Source organism: Bubalus bubalis, chromosome 2, assembly GCF_019923935.1.
Source record: "Bubalus bubalis isolate 160015118507 breed Murrah chromosome 2, NDDB_SH_1, whole genome shotgun sequence".
NCBI classification, from domain to species: domain Eukaryota; kingdom Metazoa; phylum Chordata; class Mammalia; order Artiodactyla; family Bovidae; genus Bubalus; species Bubalus bubalis.
In genome coordinates, this window is record NC_059158.1 from 176,426,217 (window position 1) to 176,448,776 (window position 22,560).

The 22,560-nt window shown below is 52.2% G+C and overlaps 1 protein-coding gene across 1 annotated transcript in view; it reads left to right on the top strand.

Annotated features, from left to right (window-relative positions):
- MECR (mitochondrial trans-2-enoyl-CoA reductase) overlaps positions 1 to 21,584 on the top strand; it is a 36,527-nt gene extending 14,943 nt beyond the window's left edge. The window contains exons 2-10 of the mRNA XM_006049476.4: positions 1,531 to 1,628; positions 2,077 to 2,208; positions 10,733 to 10,876; positions 13,461 to 13,563; positions 14,808 to 14,910; positions 16,189 to 16,262; positions 19,095 to 19,155; positions 19,285 to 19,357; positions 21,224 to 21,584. Coding sequence (XP_006049538.3) covers positions 1,531 to 1,628; positions 2,077 to 2,208; positions 10,733 to 10,876; positions 13,461 to 13,563; positions 14,808 to 14,910; positions 16,189 to 16,262; positions 19,095 to 19,155; positions 19,285 to 19,357; positions 21,224 to 21,381 — 946 coding nt within the window. The 3' untranslated portion in view covers positions 21,382 to 21,584. The remainder of the gene's footprint in view (positions 1 to 1,530; positions 1,629 to 2,076; positions 2,209 to 10,732; positions 10,877 to 13,460; positions 13,564 to 14,807; positions 14,911 to 16,188; positions 16,263 to 19,094; positions 19,156 to 19,284; positions 19,358 to 21,223) is intronic.
- The last annotated feature ends 976 nt before the right edge of the window (positions 21,585 to 22,560 follow it).

Sequence of the window (22,560 nt, forward strand, 5' to 3'; positions counted from 1 at the left end):
GGAGCCTTCATTTCCTGCTTGATAAATTGGGAATATTTATACTTTTGTCACAGGAATCTTAGATTATGCATTTAAATCCTTCAGCACAGGGATTTCCCTGGTAGACCATGTTTAAGATTCCATGCTTCCCCTTCAGGGGAACAGGTTAGATCCCTGGTCAGGAAACTAAAGATCCTGAATACCAGCCTGACTCTGCCAGAAAACAACAGTTACCCTTACCACAGGACCCGGTGTATAATAAACACCTCATAAATACCTGTCACCTTTATTACTACCAGTGCAAACCATTTCTTGGAAATCACACTTTTATCCTTAGCAGAGCCTCAGGTATAATTAAAAGGTCAGATTACAGCAGGAAGCGGGTAGAATTACATCAGCTTAGTGAAGTGACACTGTTGCCTAATGCTGAGAACCTCTGGTTGGCTGTTACATGTGCCTTCAGTAAGTAAAAATAAGGAGAATTATTGCTTAACGAGTACATTTGGGCAGAGAAAAGCACTGCAAACAAGAAGTCTTAGAGGTGTAGAGAGAGACAGAAAAGGATTCTCTAATAATTAAAAGTCATGAGGCTCCATTGGTCTGTTAATAATACACAGATCAGCCCTTTCTGGTTGGAAGGTCTCCTTTTATTAAAAAAACAAAAGTACCACGTGGGCATTGCCACTGGGCAGGTTTTACCCATTAACCAACATTCCAGTGGATACAGACCGTGGTGTCTAGGGCGTAGACATTATGAGCAGAGGCAGTTACCATACAGACTTGAAATGGAAAGAGCCCTTGGAAGTGATCAAGTGCCCGTGAAGGTGATGGCGACATCACCCCCACTTTACAAATGAAGAAATGGAAGCCTGGAGCAAGGGAGAAACCTGCTCTTGGTGACAAAGCCGTCTGAGGTGGAGTTTCACACTCAGACCAGCAACTCTCCATCCAGCATCCTTTCTGACAGATCAGGATCATTGTCACGAAGGGACATCTCTCCAGGGGGCAAGCCACAGTCACCCAGGGAGTTCTTTCCCACCTCCATGTGCCATCTCTCTTTTCCCCTCATCACTCTGCAGCTAACAGAAATGTCTTCCCTATGTGTGTTGGAGCAAAAGGAAAAATCAGAGAACAAATGAGCCATGCAAGGGTTTCCCGGTTGTTCCTTGGGGTGCCCCTTATCTGGAGATTCTGATTCAGTGGGTCAGAGCTGGGGTCTGAGAATCTGTAAGATTAGTATACCAGGTGAATCAAGCAAGCTTGGGCAACACAGGGCTAACCCAGGCCCACAGGAGTTTTAACCATTTTCTGCCCTGGAGTGGGCGGTGGGGTCAAGAGGTCACCAGGACTGTCCACTTGTAGTTAATGAGAGTTAACCTGTATCCTGTGCGAATTCCTTCTAGCTCCTCTCTCCTAACAAAACCCTCATCCCTGGGCACACAATGGCAGCTCAAAAATGTTGCTGCCTGACCTACTTTGGGGAGATGATCTGAGCAAAAGACTCCCTGTCTAGCCTGGGTGACATGAACATCTCTCTGGCTTTGTGCTTAGACTGAAGAACCTGGAGCTGGCTGCTGTGGGCGGATCAGACGTCCATGTGAAGATGCTAGCGGCCCCTATCAATCCATCTGACATAAATATGATCCAAGGTAACCTTGGTTTCTGTGGCTTATGTTAATTGGCTTTTTTGCTTAGCTGCCACCTCGTTTTCATTCCTCCCCAGGTGTGGGTGTGAAATTCCTGTGATTAGCGGCAGCTGTTCTCCAGATGAGGCTGTCTGCACACTGTGTGAGCCCTCTCCGGCCTCCCCTCCCTGGAATGTGAGGCTTTTCAAGAGTTAGGAAGATTGCAGTGGGGGAGCAAACCAACCATTGTGAAGTGCCGGCAGTATGCTGGGCTCAATCCCTGCGTTATCTAATCTCATAATAACCCTTGAAAGCGAGGAGTACATCCCCCTTTACAGATGAAGAAGCTCAGGCTCAGAGAGGTTGGTCAGTCGCACAGCTGGTCAGATCGGGCTGAGGTCCGTCTAACTCCAAAGCCCATGCTCTCACCACCCAAGCTTCATGGATGACCCTCTGTGCTCTTCTCCCTTAGGAAATTATGGCCTCCTTCCCCAGCTGCCTGCTGTTGGAGGGAACGAAGGTGTTGGACAGGTTGTAGCCGTGGGCAGCGGTGTGACCGGGGTGAAGCCAGGAGACTGGGTGATCCCAGCGAATCCTGGTTTGGGTGAGTTTCTCCAGGTGTCTCCAGCATGTGTTGTTTCAGATCCTATTTCACATACATGGTACACATTTCCTCCTTGTCTCAGTGTAAGAAAGCATAGGATTTATTACTAGGTCCATACACCCACCTCCAAGGGGATGGAAGCTGGACCAGGAGAGCAGCATGTTTCTTTTGCTCAGGAGGCAGTGCATCAGCTCTCAGCACTGTGCACCCATGTTGACTGGAGCTCTTACATCCCTAGGGAATGTAGGGTGCAACGGGGAATCAAAGAAGGCAGCCCCTGCCCTCTGGGAGGTTAAAATCTAACTGACAAAATCTCCAAATCAACAGCCTCCACAAAGGGAGTGCTACGGGTTCACGGAAAGCAGAGGGCACCTCTGGCAACTGTGTGTGTGAGAAAGACAGTCTCGAGGGCTTCAGGGGGAGGCTTCATTGGCAGGGACCTCTGATGGATGGATTTTGTAGGTGGAGATGAGCCCTAACTGGTGGCATTTGGAGAATACAAATGGAGCAAAGACACAACGGTGACTTTTGGAAATGGAGGAAAACTCGGTGTAGCCTTAGCAGACGATGTGCCGCGGGAAGGGGCTGCAGAAAAAACTGAGGGGGGAGGTCACGAAGCGGATGGGGCCGCCTGGGAAGGCCCTGCATAAGCCATGCTGCGGGTGAGGAGTTTCTCTGATAGGCGTGAGGAGTCTTTGGTGAGATGTGTTTTTTAGCACTTGATGGGTTTTGAGGCACAAACGTCACACAGATGGATCCTGGCAGCAGCCACGAGAAGGAAGCAGGGCCGTGCAGAGAAGCAAGATGAGGCTGGAGAGGTCAACAGGGCCCTGGTCATGGAGAGCCCACATCCACAGTCAGTGTGTGGAGGTGGGGGGGCGCTGATGAAGGGTGAAGACGAGGAACAATTTGATCAGATTTGTACCTTACAGAGTATTGGACGTATGAGGAGCTGAAACCTAAGAAGAAGCCCTTGTCCAAACTCAAACAGCAGATTGCAAAGAGAGCCCCCTAGACTCTGGTCACCTCTGTTTTTCCCACTTCTCTCCAACATGAGGACTCTTGAAGTTATAACTTGCAAAGAGCCAACTCAAGCTTGCTTTGCCAGAAAAGCAGTTAATTGGTTTGTAGAACAGGGAGGTACAAGAGATGGAAAGTTTCAGGCACAACTGGATCTAGAAAACCCAAGGCTGTGAGGGCTTTTTCTCTTGTTCTCATTAGCCCTCTGATGGGATCTGTCCCCACAGTGATATAGAAATAGCAACAAATATCGACCACTCTTTTGGTACCAGGCACTGTTATAAGCACTTTACTTCTGTTTATTCATGTGCCCACAGCGTGAGGTAGATATTGTTATTATTCCCATTTTGCAGATGGGACAGCAGTAAACATAAAGGATGAAGCAACTTGCCCAAGGTCACCGGCCATTAATTGGTGGAGCTGAGATTCAGACCCACTCTGATACACACCTTTAGTGGACAGTCCCTGGCAGCCTGAGGCTTACATCATCCTGAGAGCAAACGGAAGAGCGTGTCCTCCACAGTGTGTCCAGCACAACCGCGTCCATCCCCCAGAGGGCTCTGACCAGCCTGCCTGGGTCTTTGCCCATCCATGCACCGATCACCAGGGGATGGGGCTTGGGCCACTCACAGTTGCCCCGGCTGAGTCTCTTGCCAACATGTGTGGTGTAGAGAGGGGGGGCTTACAGTTGACAATCCCAGAGGTTGGGAGGGAGCCGTTCTAGAAAGAAGAATGTACCGGGCAGTAAAAAAATAGTATCAGGAGTCTACAACGCTCTTTCCTTCTGTGAGAACAGGGATGCTTCCAAGAATGGCCCCACCCTCTCCTATACCCCTCTTCCCCCCTCCACCACCCCGCGCAGTGAAAGAGCATAAACAGGTGAGCAGATTGAGAGCTGCCAAGATTCACAGGCTACGATTGGTGTTTCGGGCCACACACTCCCCCTGTGCAGAGTGAAGGGCCCCCAACGTGGGTCAGACACAGTCTCTGCCCTCCGCGTGCCCTTGGCTGGGGTGGGAAGACGGCACCTATACAGTGCAGTGTCCTGAGGGCTGTCATCCCAGGCTGAACACAAAGGCAAGAGCTCCCTGTCTTGGGGAGTGTCAGGAAGGGCTTCCCAGAGAAGTAAGGCTTGAACTGGGTCTGGAACAGGGGTCCCCAGCCCCGCCCCACCCCACCCCACACCCGGGGGGCCATGCACCCGATCCAGGTCTGAGGCTGTGAGGAACCAGCAGGAGCTTCATCTGCTGCTTTCCCACCACTCGTATTACCACCTGATCCTCCACCCCCCACCACTGCTGCAAAAAAAATTATCTCCCACAAAACCAGCCTCTGGTGCCAAAAAGAGACCAGCAGAAACACAGCCGGGGGCAAAGGTGTGGCGATGGGAGAAGGCACAGCGCAGTCAGCACTGCAGGCCCCTCAGTGTGGCTGGCCACAGCGGGGCGGGCCGTGCAGAGAAGCAGGATGAGGCTGGAGAGGTCAACAGGGCCCTGGTCATGGAGAGCCCACATCCACAGTCAGTGTGTGGAGGTGGGGGGCGCTGATGAGGGTGAAGACTAGGAACAATTTGATCAGATTTGTACCTTACAGAGAACGCTCTGAAAGGGCAGAGGGGGGAGGGGGGAGCAGGAAGCCAGTGAGGAGGTGTCCGAGCAATCCAAGCTTCAGATGATAAGGGTCTGAACAAACGGTGCTATGGCATTGGAGAGACGGGTGGACAGAGAAGCTGGAGTAAGAGGGCTTGGTGATTAGATGGGAGAGAAGAAAGGACGCGGGCCAGGTGTGTGTGGGTAATTGCACATGTGTGGTGGCGGCATAGCCAGAACTGGGATTTCTCCCCCAGAGAAAAGGTGATTCTTCTAAACCAAGTGCCAGTCAGAGAGGATGAGGGTTTTATCATTGCCAAGACAATAATTAACTCTGTTTATTCAGTAAACATCTTGTGAGCATCCGTGGTGTGCGGGGCTCTAGCATGTAGCACTGAACAGTCTTTCTTCTGGAGAAGACTGCAGTTGAGTAGAGTGGCCGTCATTAACCAGAGAAGTCCTCAGCTGGCCAGATCTTGGTCATCTCTCACGCTCTGAGCTGCTCAGCTGTTGCTGTGCCTGTCATCAGCCTTTTCCCCAGACCCAGGGGAGGCAGGGCCAGAGAATGTGCGAACTGACTTGCCCATAGGAAATACTCAGACCCCCCTGAGGCACCTCGGGGCCTAGCAAGCACTGGCCTGGGAGTCAGATGCAGGCTCTCCTTCCACCACCAACGCTACCACCCCCGCCACCCCCCCACCAGGACCTTGTTTAAATCACAGTGACCTTGAGCCTCAGTTTCCCCATCTCTAAAACAGAGCTAATTATCGTTGCCTAGTCTGTCTCTACTGAGGGAATACATACAATGGCCTTTGCAAACACTAAATTTCCATATGCATTAGATGGGAGGTTGGCAAACTTTTCTTAAAGGGCCAATGAGTACATATTTTAGACTTTGCAGCCCATTCCACTTCTGCTTAACTCTGCTGTTGTAAATAGCCATAAACAATACACTAAAAAGTGGGCTGTGTTCCAGTGAAACTTTATTTACAAAAACAGGTGGCGAGCCAGGTTTGGCCCATGATTCATAGTTTAGTGACCCCTGCATTAGAAGATGCAGACAGTTAAGGCTTGGGTGCACGTGAATGGGGACTGGGAGCCCTCAGAACTCAGGCTTGGGAAATGCCGATCAGAAAAGGAGCCCATGGGGGGCTCCACACCTGCTGTGTACCAGGCACAGTGATCGTCTGTGCAGCCTTCACACTGTAACAGGAGTGTTGTCCTCCGCATTTCATGGATCAGGAAAACTGCAGCTCAAAAAGGGTGACGTGATCAAAGCCACACAACTAGCGAGCAGCAGAGCTGGGGTTTTTAAGCAGCCTCTCCAACTCGAAAGCCCAAGGGTTTCTACTTTCCCCTGAAAGCCCTGGAGGCTGACGTGGAAGCTGCCCCCATCACACCCAGGTTCTCTTAAGAAGAGGATTAGCGACTGCCAAGCCCCAGAAATCCGTGTCAAGGGCTGGATTTCCATTGTCCTGCCATTAAGAGGAATTAGAAAACACCTTTGATTTCATGCACAGAGAGCCATTCACTAAGTGTTTGGCACAGAGTAGAGTACAGTAAATGTTGACTAAGATGAAGGGGGTGATGATTATAAAGATGATGCTGAAATCTGAAAACTAGGCTGCCCAAAGCCCAGAGAAAGACAAGACAGCTTCTGGACTTCAAAGCACCCCTTCAGTTTTTCAGTCTCTTATTTTCTCAGCCAGCAGTCTTCTCTGGGATTGACACAGCCTTTAGTAAAGAGTGTTCCTGCCTCCTGACCCCATTTCCTGGCCCCTAAAGCCCACCTTGTTTCTCTCCTCTTGCAGAACACCTAACAGCCTGTCCCCTGCTCCCTACCCTGGACCACAGTAGAGCCAGGGCAGTGGGTCATGAGTGCATAGTCAAGAACTTTGGAAGGATAGGCTGAGGAACCCTGAGACACCATGCCAACAAGGCTCCAAGTCGTTTCCCTAAGGTGATCTAGCAAGTCCTCCACAAGCCAGGGCTTGAATCTGCGTATGTCTGACTCTGGTTTATGTGGGTCCCTGCCTGCAGGGGTGAGGACCTGTCACCCTTCACCCAATGCTTTTCACCCAATGCTTCTCACATCCTATTGATTCTATCTTCAAAACATAACTCAAATCCATCTACTTTTCTTCATCCCTGCTACCAAAGTCTAGGCACCCAGCACCTCACTTCTGGGCCCCTTCAGTAGCCCCCTGATTAGCCTTCCTATTTCTACTCTGCCCTCTCCCCACATCTTTTCCACATAGCAAGAGTGATTTTTTTTTTTTTAAAGTATAGTTGATTTGGGGCTTCCCAAGTGTCTCAGTGATTAAAAATCTACCTGCCAATGCAGGAGATGCATGAGACCCAGTTTCAATCCCTGGGTCAGGAAGATCCCCTGGAGGAGGAAATGGCAACCCACTCCAGTATTCTTGCCTGGAAAATTCCATGGACAGAGGAGCCTGGTGGGCTGCAATCCATGGGGCAGCAAAGAGTCAGACACAACTGAGCACATAACACACACTTGATTTACAATGTTGTGCCGATCTCTGCTGTGCAGCAGAGTGACTCAGTTATACATTTACAGACATTCTTTTTTTTCTATTCTTTTCCATTATGTCTTATCATAGGATATGGAATATAGTTCCCTGTCCTATACAGTAGGACCTCGTTTATCCATTCTAAATATAATAGTTTTCGTCTACCAACCCCAGACTCCCAATCCATCCCACTCTCTTAGCCTCGCCCTTACAGCAATCGCAAATCTGTTCTCTATGTCTGTGCATCTGTTTCCGTTTTGTCGATAGGTTCATTTGTGCCATATTTTAGATTCCACATGTAAGTGATATCCTGTGGTATCTGTCTCTTTATGAGTTACACCTCACTTATTAAAATAATCTCTAGTTGCAGCCACATTGCTGCAGATGGCATTATTCCATTCTTTTTTATGGCTGGGTAGTATTCCACTGTATATGTGCACCACGTCTTCTTTATCCATTCATCTGTGGATGGACATTCAGGTTCTTTCCATGTCTCGGCTGTTGTGAGCAGTGCTACTGAAAACATAGGAGTGATGTATCTTTTTGAATTATAGCTTTGTCTGAACATATTCCCAGGAGCAGGATTGATGGATCATGTGGCAATGCTATTTTTAGTGTTCTGAGGCACCTCCATACTGCTTTCCATAGTGGCTGTGCCAGGTTACATTCCCACCAGCGGTGTAGGAGGGTTCCTTTTTCTCCTCATGCTCTCCAGCGTTTGTTATTTGTCGACTTTAATGATGGCCATTCTGACCAGTGTGAGGTGGTACATTATTGTAGTTTTGATTTGCATATCTCTAATAATTAGTGATGTCGAGCCTCTTTTTTCGTACCTACTGGCCATCCATACATCTACAGCAATAAAGTGATCTTAAACCGTAAATGAAGTCTCTCAGTCGTGTCCGACTCTTTGCGACCCTATGGACTGTAGCCTACCAGGCTCCTCCGTCCATGGAATTTTCCAGGCAAGAGTACTGAAGTGGGTTACCATTTCCTTCTCCAGGGGATCTTCCCGACCCAGGGATCGAACCTGGGTCTCCCGCATTGCAGGCAGATGCTTTACCATCTGAGCCACCAGGGAAGCCAATAATAATTAGTGATGTCGAGCCTCTTTTCACGTACCTACTGGCCATCCGTACATCTTCGGCAACAAAGTGATCTTAAAGCATAAATCCAATCACCTCAGACTTACTTTTAAAATTAGAAGCTTCCTGTTCACTAAAACGAAATCCATTCTTCACTCCCTGACCCAGAGTACAACACATCACATAGAGTAAGGTTAAGTATTGTTCCATGAAACTTTGGCTTCTGTTAAGGTATGTGTGTGTATGTATATACATAAATGGACTGAGTTAGAGTGTAACACGCAGTTACTGTGGGTCAAGATCTTGAAAGGGGTACTTCCCTGGTAGTTCTGATAGTAAAGTGTCTGCCTGCAATGCAGACCTGGGTTCGATCCCTGGGCTGGGAAGATCCCCTAGAGAAGGAAATGGCAACCCACTCCAGTACTCTTGCCTGGAAAACTCCATGGATGGAGGAGCCTGGTAGGCTATAGTCCATGGGGTCGCAAAAAGTCAGACACAACTGAGCAACTTCACTGGTTCATGACGTCCATCCAGCCAGTGCCACATTGGCCACATCTCCAGCCACTCTTCCCACCACGGTTTCCCCTCCAGTGTGTATTTGTCCTGCTCCGCTCCTATCTCTGTCCTGCCTCAAGAGTCTGCGCTTCTTACTTCACAGGAATGGTTGCAGACTGAGTGGCTGCATCTCTAGCCTTCACCTCTCAGCCTGTCCCCTCCTCAGAGAAGCTGTCCCTCACTCCTCGTGTCTGAAGTCATTTTCTCCCCTGTTTCTCTCTCCCTATATAACTTACAACACTCATACTTACTCATTCATGTTCTGCTCCACTGGAGCGAGCGCCCCATGAACACCAGGAGCACATTGTTCAAGGGCCTGGCTCACAGCTGGTGTAGGATGAGTCTCTGCCCAGGGAACCAGGTGACTCAGGGCACGTCACAGCCTCGGTTCCTGCCCTCTTGAGTGAGGTGTTTAAACTGGACATTTTATTATTCTTTTGTCTGGAACTGAAATGTGGGTTGGGGGTTCGGTTCAGTTCAGTCACTCAGTCGTGTCTGACTCTTTGCGACCCCATGGACTGCAGCATGCCAGGCTTCCCTGTCCATCAAAAACTCACAGAGTTTACTCAAACTCATGCCCGTTGAGTTGGTGATGCCATCCAACCATCTCATCCTCTGCTGTCCCCTTCTCCTCCCGCCTTCAATCTTTCCTAGCATCAGGGTCTTTTCAAATGAGTCAGTTCTTCCCATCAGGTGGCCAAAGTATTGGAGCTTCAGCTTCAGCATCAGTCCTTCCAATGAATATTCAGGACTGATTTCCTTTAGGATTGACTCAATGGATCTCCTTGCAGTCCACGGGACTCTCAAGTCTTCTCCAGCACCACAGTTCAAAAGCATCAATTTTTCAGCACTCAGCTTTCTGTATAGTCCAACTCTCACATCCATACATGACTACTAGAAAAACCATAGCTTTGACAGATGGACCTTTGTTGGAAAAGTAATGTTTCTGCTTTTTAATACGCTGTCTAGGTTGGTCATAACTTTTCTTCCAAGGAGCAAGTGTCTTAATTTCATGGCTGCAGTCACCATCTGCAGTGATTTTGGAGCCCAAAAAAATAAAGTCTGTCACTGTTTCCACCGTTTCCCCATCTATCTGGCATGAAGTGATCGACGAGATGCCATGATCTTAGTTTTCTGAATGTTGAGTGTTAAGGTTGGGGGTTAAGGAGCCTTTTTTTCCCAGTTTACAGGATTGTTTCATTTCCCGTATATCACGTAACCTGTGCAGCATCTCTCGGGGAGACCACCCAAAGCTCTTCTTGCCAGTGTCATCTGCACGTTAGAGTAACCAGAACTCAGTCCCTGTGCTCAGACTAGCAGACCGGCAAAGCCAGGCAGGCCCACACCTCGGCCTTTGACTTCAACCTGCATGCTTTTTTCCATGATACCATCCCGAGTCACCCTGCCTTAGGTGAGAATGAGGCCCGAGCGGGAAGCTGGGGCTTTTGCAACTTCTCCTGCCCCGATCATGATGTGGCTCTCTCACCCTCGGAGCCCAGTGGTTTGAGATCCTCCACCTCCTGCTGTGTGACACCAGCTCAGCCTCCCAGTCACTCATGTGGGTTAATAGTCTCCCTAACGTAATTATCACCAGGCCTCAAAGACATTCAGAAAGACCTCAGGGTTTCTTTTTTTTCCTCCAAGCATTCCTGAAGCCCGCTGTCCTCGGCGCCCATCCACCGAGGAGGGGGAGCTGGGATTGGGCATGGAGGGGTCCTTCCTTACTCCCCTGGCCTCCCCCCAGGAACCTGGCGGACCGAGGCTGTGTTCGGCGAGGAAGAGCTCATCACAGTCCCAAGTGACATCCCTCTTCAGAGCGCCGCCACGCTGGGCGTCAACCCCTGCACGGCCTACCGGATGCTGGTGGACTTTGAGCGGCTGCGGCCAGGTAGGCGCCATGGTGGGCCAGCGGGCCTGGCCCACGGGTGTGACCCACGTCCCGACCCCCGAGGCCTGGGAACTTACGGGTGACGGCCCGTGAGGAAGACGCCCCCGACCTGGGTGAGTGTGTCTTTTGTTGCTTTAGGTGGAAGGATGTTAGCTTGGGTCCTGGAAAACAGGCGGAAACCCCACGGAGGCGCACACCCTGGAAAACCGCTGAGGGGTCACATTCCCTCGAACTCGGGGTGGAATTCTGTCACTCAGCAAAAATCGTGTGGCGCTGTGCTGAGCTCTGGGGCTGCAGAGCTCAGACAAGACAGACACAGTCCCTGTGTTTTCAGTAAAATGCTGAACTTAGCGTTAGTCCCGCCACTCAGCACGGCCGGAGCACTTTCCAGTCCACATACGTGACCTCCCATGCATCGCCCGTCAAATGCACTGGGCCGTCAGAGTGGCAAGCTGAGGGCCTCAATCGGCCTCACCGACTGGCAGCTGACCTCTCGGATCAGCAGACCCTTCATCCATGAAACAGGGAGGCAAGGTTCTGAGCACTCACAGAGACATGCCAAGCAGCCCTCAGCCCAGGGCCTGGCCTACAGAGCAGTACAGGGGCGCCCCTGGGGCCCCCTTTATCTTCCCTCTTGATAAAGGAGGAACCTTAAGTCCAGAGAGGTAAATTATTCACCCGAGATCACTCAGCGAGGAAATGACAGAGCCAGGTGTTTTATTCAGGGTTTCCCTGAAAGCAGAGCCTAAGACAAGGACTGAGGGCAGACGGGTCCCTGGGGAGGTGACCCCAGGAAGCAAGAGTGAGGGACTGGGGCCAGGGACAAGGAAGGGGGAAAAGCCAGTGAAGGCTGGTTCCCGCCATGGGCAGCCAGGGCCCAGTCCTGCTGGGGAGCCTCCAGAGACCCTCACAGAATCAACCCCTCAGAATTAACCTCCAAGTGACAGGAGGCTGGGCCAGTTACCCACCACCTCCCATCTACCGTGGTTGCAGGGTTACCCTGCACACCACACATATCCAGGAGCAGGCAGGGCCCTAGAGATCGCCTAGCCCATCTCTGTCGCGCTGACAAGGCGACTGAGGTGAGAGATGCGGGAGGGTGGTCGGCTGAAAGCCAGTGCCGGTTTCCTGCAGAGACAGATGCAGGTCCCCCAGCTGTGGCCAAGCAGCCTTGGGTCTCTCTAGCGGAGAAAGCCAGCAGGTGTGATCTGGGACCTTCGCTTGAATCCCAGTGCAGCAGAGGCTGTGGTCGCCTGCGTCCCCTCCCCCCAGGCCCCTCTGTCGGACTGTCGCTGTAGGGTCCAGTCAGGCCATTCTGGCGCCACCCAGGTCAAGTGCCAACACCATGGCTCCTCTTTCCTGCCCCAGGGCTGGTGTGAAACACGTGATCTTGACCCATGGTAACAAATAACACTGTACATTGTCCTCCAGTACATAGACATGTATGAATATATATGTAATGGAAACCAGAGTTTCATGGAACAGTATTTACCCTCACCATGTGTGATGCACTCCACTATTTTTTATTCTATTTTCCTCAAATTTAACCATTAAGAAAAAAAAAAGTTCACAACCCACTAGGTTGGTTTCATAACCCCTGGATGGGTGACAGTCTGTAGGCTGACCCTAGCTAAGAATGATGAGCCTTCTTCTTCCAGAAAGTCCTCTGTCTCTAGCATGAGGTCCCTGCTGCCTCTCTAAACCTAGCTAGCATTTCAGGGGACTGGAGCCCCTCCCCAGACATGATGGCCCTGGACTCTAATGAGGAGCACCCCGGTGGGTGCTCCTGGGACCCCTGTTTTATGGAGAAGAAACTGAGGTTCAAAGAGGTCAGGGCTTGCCCCGCCCCATTTAGTTCTAGTTACAGTCGGTAAAAAAGCCAGGACTCAGACCCTTGTACGTCTCATTCCAGAGCCTGTGCTTTCCCAGCACTGCCCACACATCCCCACTCAGCTCAAGTGCAAAGTTAGGCCTGGGCTTTGATCACAGACCCTGATTCAGGAGCTGCCAGTTTATCCATCGCAGCTCTAATCCCATTCCAAGGCAATAGCGCATCTTCCCTCGAGAAACCACAGGCTGTTGATAGAAAGGGACTGAGCTACAAGCTGTAAGTCAAGGCTGACCAAGAGCCTTAACAGAGTTGGCCACAGAGTGCTGTGGGAGAGCACGGGGGAAGAATCTAGGAAGGCTTCACATAAGAAGCCACACTGGAGCTGTGCTTTTATGGTATATAGAATTTCAAAACAATGGGAGAGAGAGGAGACATTGCAAACCAAAGAAAGAACCTAAGCAGAGACTTGACCTAAGAGCTGGGAAAATGATGAAGGATACAAAATCATTGACACAGCAGGGGCTAAGTTGCATCCAGCGTGAACTCTGAGTTGCCGAATCCTGGCAGGCATCATGGGTACTGTAGAGGCCTGGGGCGCCCTGGGAGGAGACAGCAGGCTGAGAAGGCTCAGCCGCCAGGTCCTGGGTCCCTTCAGAGTCTGAGAACTCTACCTCTGACCCTCTAATAGGATCCTAGGCTGAAAGCCCTTGACCTGTTACAGATCTCGACTTGAGTCTCTTCCCGACCCCACAGGGGATTCCGTCATCCAGAATGCATCCAACAGTGGAGTGGGGCAAGCGGTCATCCAGATCGCGGCCGCCCTGGGCCTGAGGACCATCAACGTGCTCCGGGACAGGTGCGTGGGAAGGCCTGATCCCAGCCCACAGCTTGGGCCTCTCCAGCCTGGCACCCGCAGGTGCCCGAGTCTCCACCGGGTGGCGCCCTTGCACAAGCGGTCCTCCTTTCCTGCAGCTCGCTAAGGGCTGAGTCAGCTTCCATCCCTCAAGGCGGTTTGGGGCTATAGGATGTTTTAGTCACTAAGTCGTGTCCGACTCTTGCAACCCCATGGACTGTAGCCCACCAGGCTCCTCTGTCCATGAGATTCTCCAGGCAAGAATACTGGAGTGGGTTGCCATTTCCTTCTCCAGGGGATCTTCCCGACCCAGGAATCGAACCCTAGTCTCCGGCATTGCAGGCAGATTCTTTCCCAACTAAGCTATAAGGGAAGCCCTGGGGCTATAGGATGAGTGACTGAAATGTAAAGGGAGGGCAGGAAGGAGGTAGAGAAGGCCCTCACTCCCAACCTGAGTTTTTAAGATGCTTGACTTCTGATAAGCCCATGTTTTCAAAACCACAGTTCACACTTGGGAATGTTTTAAGCTGTATTTCTTTCTGTGAACTGACTAACCCAAGGCCCCTGTTTCCCTTGCATTTGCGTGATGCCTTAAAGTGCACTAAATACAGATGTAAAGGAGACGGGGCAGGTTTGTCATCAGAGAGAGGAAGCCACTTGCTCAGGAAGAAACAGCAAATCAATGACAAACTTAAGTTTCCTGACTCTTTCTCTCTCCATCGTATCATCCAGCCTCCTTAAGCCTCACTGTCCACATACGTGGCTGGGTCGATCAGGGAAGTCCAGCCTCATTAGGAGAACTGATACTCACTCCAGTTCCCTGTCCCCTCAGTTGTGCTAACAAGAATTGCTCTGTTTGCCTTGGTAAAGAGGCACAAAGCCACTCGTGGGCCAGGGTATGTTTGCACAACACTCTGAAGAGCCTCTTGAAAAGACAGGGGGAAAGGAAGTGGAGTTTGTCGTTTCAATAGAAGAAATGAGGAAGTGAACCAACTCCTCCCGGGGCCAGATGGTTTCTCGCGTCCTTGGGACCAGTAGGAGCAGTAGCAACCACCCAGCATTCTCTCACACCAGTGAGAAAACTGAGGCCAGGAGATGCTGGAGTGTGCTGAGACTGGGTGGCTGGGCCCGGCTTCCCACAAAGAGAAACTCGGGTTCTCACACCTGTGGCAGAGGGGTCCTGGGAGCCTCTGGTGGAGAAAGTGGGCAGATGTGACCAAGGACCCTGGATTGTGTTTGGTTTCCAGACCTGACCTCCAGAAGCTGACTGACAGACTGAAGAATCTGGGGGCCGACCACGTTGTCACAGAAGAGGAACTAAGAAAGCCTGAGATGAAAAGCTTCTTTAAGGTACCAGTGAAAAGGGACCAGGCCCATCTCACTGCGAAAAGGCAGTCACTTGAGTTTGGAAAGCTGGGCACTGGCCACTGTTCGTCTCCAGAATCCCCCCTCCATCTCCCTGTGGCTGGGTAAAGCCCATTCCCTCAGTCAGGGGACAGCACGCAGTAAGTGCGCAGGGGCTGAGGGGACAGCATAGAGACAGACAGGGTCTAGGAGACCCCGCCTGATTTGTCGTTTTGAAGGTTTCTGATGGGCTATATCAGCCCACACCGCTGACGTGAGTCTCAGCTGGGAGGGGCTGTGGCACGGGAGTGAAGAGAAAGGAACGAAGTCATGTTTATGAGGCACCTGCCATATATTTTTTACCTGAAAATCCCCACAGCAGCTCTACAAAGTAGGTGCCATCTGTTTTATAGATGAGAAAATGAAGACTCAGAAAAGACAAAGGACTTTACCGAGACCACACAGTCAGAGGTAGTGAGGAGTTTACCCAGACCACACAGTCAGAGGTGGTGGGGTCAGGGCTGGCCTGAGCCTCTCCAGACTCAAAAGCCCCTCAACCTGCCCAGCACCCCTCACACTGATCAAACCACATCCCGTCTCTAGTCACTGACCCCTGGTGGGGCTGGACACACTCACCTGAGAATGCTTCTGAAGAGTAGGTCAGCACGTCTGATATAAACCAACCTGTAAGTGCCGAGGAGAGGGGACATGAGGTCTGTCAGAACACAGCACAGATGCCCTCTGTCTGTTCTTTCCAGAGGTGAGTTTTGAACAAAATCCTCCCATGGACAGAGGAGCCTACCGGGCTACAGTCCATGCGGTCGCAGAGTCTGACACGACTGAGCAACTCAATAACAACACTGCTGATCCGTGGGCTTCCCAGGTGATGCTAGTGGTAAAGAACCCGCCTGCCAAGGCAGGAGATATAAGAGACACAGGTTTGACCCCTGGGTCGGGAAGATCCCCTGGAGGAGGGTATGGCAACCCACTCCAGTATTCTTGCCTGGAGGATCCCATGGACAGAGGAGCCTGCAAAGAGGTGACTGAGTATGCCTAAAACAGATAACAAGATTAAGCTGGTAAAGAAAAGGCCCTCCCCAGACTGAGTTTGAAGGCCTGAGGGTCCTACTTTTCACTCCCTCCAGACACAGCCCTTGGGCCAGGGACGTGCGGTTTGCAGCAAGCTTCAAGCCACCCTCCCCTTCACCCCCTCCACACACACATACGCACACACTCCACCCCACAGAGGGGTAGCTCACTCACTGCTGATCTCTTGTTTCCCAGGACGTGCCCCAGCCACGGCTTGCTCTCAACTGTGTCGGCGGGAAAAGCTCCACGGAGCTGCTGCGGCATTTGGCGTAAGTCCCTCGGCCCCTCGGGTCCAGTGCACCGGCGCCCTCCTGGCCTGTAGCCAGGAGGACCACCAGTGCCAGTGGCCAGTCCAGGCCAAGGCCAGGTCAGCACACCCCTGGGTAGGAAGATGGAACCCTTGTCCCGTCCTAGTTATCTGGACCCGCCCCTTCTCAGCCTTCTTTACAGATGGCCCCAAGACCCGTCTGGCTTTGTCTTCCCGGGGACCCCAGTAGTAACTGCTGGGCCCTCTGTGAAAGGGGAGCAGTTAAGGGTTCATAACCTAGGGGCATCTGAAAAAGTCCTAGCATATTAGCTTTTAAAAATAGATTCTAATTTTAAAGGTAACATTATGCTATCATTACAAAACATCTTGAAAGCATGTAAAAACACAAAGGAAAAAGTAAGCACAAAACTGACCTACCGTCCTGCCACAGAGGAGGATGAGCACTGTTGACAGTGTTGACAGCGTACGTCCTTTCATCCTTTTTTCCTTTCACATAAACTTCTGGAACGGAAGGGCACCTTAAGGGACACCTCCCAGCTAGAGCACCAGGGTTTGTTAACTCCTGTTTGCTAGCACTCACTTTAGCCAGGGGTACCGAGATGACTGAGCCACCGAGGGAACCCTCTAGAACGTACAGACTGGATGGGAAGATGGGTCATGAGATCAGAGAGCTGGGGTAACAACCACAGAGCATGTACCACACACCAGACTGTGCAGAGTGTGTGACGTACCCCTCCCGCAACTACCTGAGCAAGGGGTACCGCTCCCGCCCCCACCCAGACAAGGCCCGGAGAGGGCAGTCAGCTTGCCCGTGTTGCTGTGAGCCCGAGCACACCTCTTCAGCACGACTCCGGGCAGCCTCCGAGGCCAACCACCATCCCTGCGTGGCCTGTCATAGGACAGAGTCTTGCTCAGTCGTCACGAGTGTAGGCTTTGGAGTCAGAAAGGCTGCTGCCCACTAGCTGGGGATCTGTGTGATCTAGGCAATACATGAAAAATGATCCGAGCCTCAGCCTCTTCATCAGTCAAATGGGGGGCTATAAACCTTTTCTACCTCAGAAGGTGAGTCTAAGGGGCTCTGAGGTCTGCACAGAGCGCTGTACAAATGAGAGGTGGGTCCCCGCTTTCTCGACTGTGAAAGAGGCATCATCAAAGTCCTCCCTTGGGGTCACCCTGAGGACTCATTGGCCAGCACATGTGAAATGCTCAGACCTGTGCCTGGCACATAGTAAACACCCAGTAAACAGTAGCCATTCTGATTTTAAAAAAACCAACAACTATATTTTGTACTGGGGTATAGCTGATTAACAAACAATGTTGTCATAGTTTCAGGTAAAAAGCGGACTCAGCCATACGTGCATGTATGTACATGTATCCATTCTCCCCCAAACTCCCCTCCCACCCAGGCCGTAAGCGGTAGCCATTCTGATTAAACCAAGTGTAGTGGAGAAGGCAATGGCACCCCACTCCAGTACTCTTGCCTGGAAAATCCCATGGGCGGAGGAGCCTGGTAGGCTGCAGTCCATGGGGTCGCTAAGAGTTGGAGATGACTGAGCAACTTCACTTTCACTTTTCACTTTCATGCATTGGAGAAGGAAATGGCGACCCACTCCAGTGTTCTTGCCTGGAGAATCCCAGGGACAGGGGAGCCTGGTGGGCTGCTGTCTATGGGGTCGCACAGAGTCGGACACGACTGAAGCGACTTAGCAGCAGCAGCAGTGCGGCCCACAGAGGGAGGGCTCAGCTCCACTCCCTGCCACAGGAGCTACTTTCCAGAGCTGGGTGGCAGATGAAGGAACTGAAGGCCAAACTGGCCCCCAGCCTCAGGGGCAGAGAATTCCCTGCCCCTCTCAGCAGCTTCTGCCCTTCTGGAGTTCACCAAGCCTCCCTTGTGTTGTCCCAGAGTGAACCTCAGCTCATCCTGCATCAGCAAACTCCTGCAAGAGCTGGGGGAGCAGGGAGGGGCACACAGGTTAAGTCAGGCACGTGAAGACTTAGCTTAATGGTTTTAAAATGACACAAGCCCCTCTCTCCTCTCTGACCACTGGGGGTGTCAGAGAGCAGGTCCTGACACTCACCATCGTCCTCTGCACCGTCCACAATATCCCTTAGCATCCTGAGCTGCTTCCATCTCACTGCTCCTTTGAATGAGAGTTGCCCAGAGAGAGAGGCGGCGTGGCCCACTGCCCGCTGCCCAGGGTCACCCAGGCACATAGTCAACACCCAATAAACAGTGTTTACACCCAGTAAACAGCCGGAGCAGAGCCCAGCTGGACTCAGGTCATGAGCTCCTTAGCAGAGCACTCTTCCTTGCAGCTCTTCCTCAAAGCCTGGGCACAAGTTTAAATCGGTGGGCTCCCCACCCTGATTAGACATCCAGGTCATCTGCAGGGGGTGTCTGCTTGCTTCTTTGTTTTCTGTTGTTTGTAATATAGATCCTTGCACCTGATTCACTGGGTCTGGGGCAGGCGTGAGAATGTGTATTTTTTTTTTAACCCTTCCCAGGGATTCTGGGGGCTTCCCAGGTGGCGCTAGTGGTAAAGAACCTGCCCGTCAATGCAGGAGACACAAGAGAAGGGAGTTCGATATGTAGGTCAGGAAGATCCCCTGGAGGAGGAGATGGCAACCCACTCCAGTATTCTTGCCTGGAGAATCCCATGAACAGAGGAGCCCAGCGGGCTATATAGTCTATAGGGTTGCAAAGAGCCAGACACGACTGAGCGCGCACGCACACAGGGCTTCTGAGAACAAGGTTCAGGAACCAGGGTTGGAATAGACGGTGCTGTAACGCTGTCTCTACCTGTGACCACTCTGTTCTCTCTGGACTCCTCAGGCCTGGAGGAACCATGGTGACCTATGGGGGAATGGCCAAGCAGCCTGTCATCGCCTCTGTGGTAAGCTGGGGTCTGAACACCACAGTCGTCTAGACTCGGGCAGTGCCCCGCGCCTGGGGGAGTCTGTCCCTTGAGCCTGAAGTTCTTGCCCTCAGAGCACCTTAGTGCCTGTCCTTCCTATTTCCACAGAGCCAGCTTATTTTTAAGGATCTCAAACTTCGGGGCTTTTGGTTATCCCAGTGGAAGAAGGACCACAGTCCAGGTGAGTGGATGATAGCCCTGTTACCAAGGGTCACACGAGAGGGCAGTGCCTACTCAGAAGTGACCAGCGACTCTGAGCCCAGGAGAGGTGATCAGAACCCCCCCACCCCAACCCCAAAACAGGATAAAGGATAACAGCCTCTAGAAACAACTACAGTCAGCAAATAGTTTTAGGCTAAAGTGGGCCTGTCCTCAAGGGGACCACACTGAACAGGACAGCTCCTGCCGCCCTCCCAAGGAGCTGACAGTGGGGAAGACTGCCATGAACGACAGCCCAGTAAAGAGAACAAACTCTGGAACCAGCCTGCCTGGGCTCAAATCTTGCTTCCACCATTACTAGCTATAGGTTCTGCCGAGCCCAGCTTTGGGACATCAGGCAAGTTACTTAACCCCTGCCTTGGTTTCAGTGCCATAATTGTTGGGACTTCCCTGGCAGTCCAGTGGCTAAGACTCCCCTGCAGGGGGTTGTCGTTGTTCAGTCGCCAAGTCATGTCAGACTCTGCGACCCCATGGACTGCAGCACACCAGGCTTCCCTGTCCCTCACCATCTCCTGGAGTTTGCCCAAGTTCACGTCCATTGAATTGGTGGTGCCATCCAACCATCTCATCCTCTGCCACCCACTTCTCCTCTTGTCCTCAGTCTTTCCCAGCATCACCAGTGAGTCGGCTCTTCCCAGAAGGTGGCCAAAGTATTGGAGCTTCAGCTTCAGCATCAGTCCTTCCAGTGAATATTCAGGGTTGATTTCCTGTAGGCCTGACTGGTTTGATCTCCTTGCTGTCCAAGGGACTCTCAAGAGTCTTCTCCAGCACAGTGGTTCAATCTCTGATTGGGAAACTAAGATCCCACGTGGCCTCAAGGCTCGGTCAAAAAAAATTTTTTTTAACAGTCGTAATTGTTTAAACTATTGTTAGTAATGTTTGACACAGGTGGAAACTGAGATTTAGAGTGGCTAAGTTGCTTGCCCCGAGTCACGCCCACCTAAAGAGTGTGCAGCCAGGACGTGAACAGCCAGTCACTCTGACTCTAGACCCTGAAGCAGGCACACTCTCCTTCCTCTCCCGGAGGATGGGTTCCCCAGAGTGTGACCACCATCGCTCCCAGGCTGAGCCTGAGGAATGATGTGGCCTTCTCCCAGTGAAGGAGAGGGGAGTGGTCCTGTGAATGGGGTGTTTCAAGCAGAGAAAACAGCATGTGCAAAAGGCTATCAGAGAGGGTGGGAAGCTGGTTGTGACCAGATTATGGGAGGCCTTCTAATCCTCTTTAAGGAGCTCAGACTCTATCTTAAGGGGAAATGGGAAGCATGGACAGTGTTTCAAGCAGGAGATACAATTCAGTTTGAATATTGAATGAACTGATGTCTATGAAAAAGCACTTCTTAGGCCAGGCCTTCACTTCTCATTTTCCTCTGCCATCCTGGGTCCCTAAGTGGGAGGGAAGCCCTGGGAGGGGACCCTGGTGGCCTCAACAGGAAAGGTCCTGAGGGAGTCTCGAGCTCTCAGGGAAGGCTCTCCGCCCCCAGCAGAGCTCATGTCTGTGCCAGGCACCACCCACCCCCTCCTCCTCCTCTGGCTTCCCGCCCTCGCACCATTCAGGACTCCCAGCTACACCAAGTCAGGTTCTGTGCGTCTGAGCCTGGCAGCCACCACCTGCCTGTCAGCTCCCGGGGCCGCTGCCCGCACCCTATCCCCACTCGGCTCTCACTGTCCTGAAGGCGGGCAGGCAGGAACCAGGCTGCCTCCATAGCCGCCAGACCCCGGCCAAGCCCAGGCCTCTCGCCGCAGGGGAGGCCTCCCTGGAGCCTGGCCCCAGCTCCCGCAGGCAGGGAGTCCCACAGGTCATTTCCCCGCGCCCTCCAACCTCCCACAGACCAGTTCAAGGAGCTGATCCTCACGCTCTGCGATCTCATCCGCCGAGGCCAACTCACGGCCCCCGCCTGCTCCGAGGTCCCGCTGCAGGACTACCTGTGTGCCCTAGAAGCGTCCACGCAGCCCTTCGTGTCTTCAAAGCAGATTCTCACCATGTGACGTGATAACCCCAGAGCCAAGCGGGAGGGGAGATGGATCAGCAGGACTGGTTCGGGCCCTCCCCCCACCCCCTAGTTGGGCCTCCACCGCCCACAGGCTGCACCTCTCCCCACTGTCCCTTCTGATTCAGAGAACTGGGGGGCCGGCCTCAGGGTATTGAATAAAGTCTGAACTTCCTAGGAGGAAAAAAAAAAAACACAAACCAACAGAAGTCCTCTCTGGAGAAGGACCATCCCCGAGCCCTCACCATCTCCCAGCACGAAGAAGCCGCCCTCTGCCTATGCCCCAGCAGCATGTCCTGACGGCCCTGTAAAGCCATGCCTGGGCAGGACAGGCAGGGCGCAAGAGCCAGTCAGACAGATCTCTGCCCTCCAGCCGTGCCAGCGCACTGAGGAGACCCTTCTAAAAAGGAAGGTTTGACTCACTCTCAGGTGGCCTGCGGTTCTGTCTGGGGCAGGGGGAAGGATCAGCTCCAAAGAGGAGTGAATGCCAGGCTGAGAAATCAAGGCAATGGGGTCTCTCTCAGTGGCTGGACCATGCCCGGGGCACTTCCATTCTAACTAAGGAGACAGGCACATCAGTGTTTACACCTGAGGTCATTTTACCCCCAAGGGACACTGGATTGTCAAAATTGAAGGGCTGCTGCTAGAGTCTTGTGAGTACAGGGCCTAGTGAGTAGAGGCCAGCGATGCTGGCATCCTACAGAGCACAGCACAGTCTCCTTCAACCAGGGCCCATCGGCCCATGTGTCCACAGTGCCACCGTGGAGAAACTCCGCATCACACCACAGGTCCCACAGTGGTTGTCATAGTGATGCACGCGCTAAAGAAGACCCGTGTGAGGTGCTCTGAGAACCTAACCGAGGTCCTGTCCTAGACCTTCCTCAGAGGAAACTTGAAAGCAGGCCGTGGGCAAGGCATTGCTTTATTCAGACAGCGAAGAACTTGACACTACATGACTTTTTGGTGTTTTGCTTCATGATCCACTCACCCAACGCAAAGCACTAGAGACTTGAGGGTGTCTCCTTCATCACCCGGCCCTCTGTCCCTGAGCTCTACAGCCTCACTGGGGTGGACTTACTGAGAGCCCAGTGCGTGCCTGAGGCCAGGGCTGCCTATGAGTGGCGTGGGACTGGCCCGCAGGTAGCTTTATCTACTCATGAAGCCACTTTATGGAGGC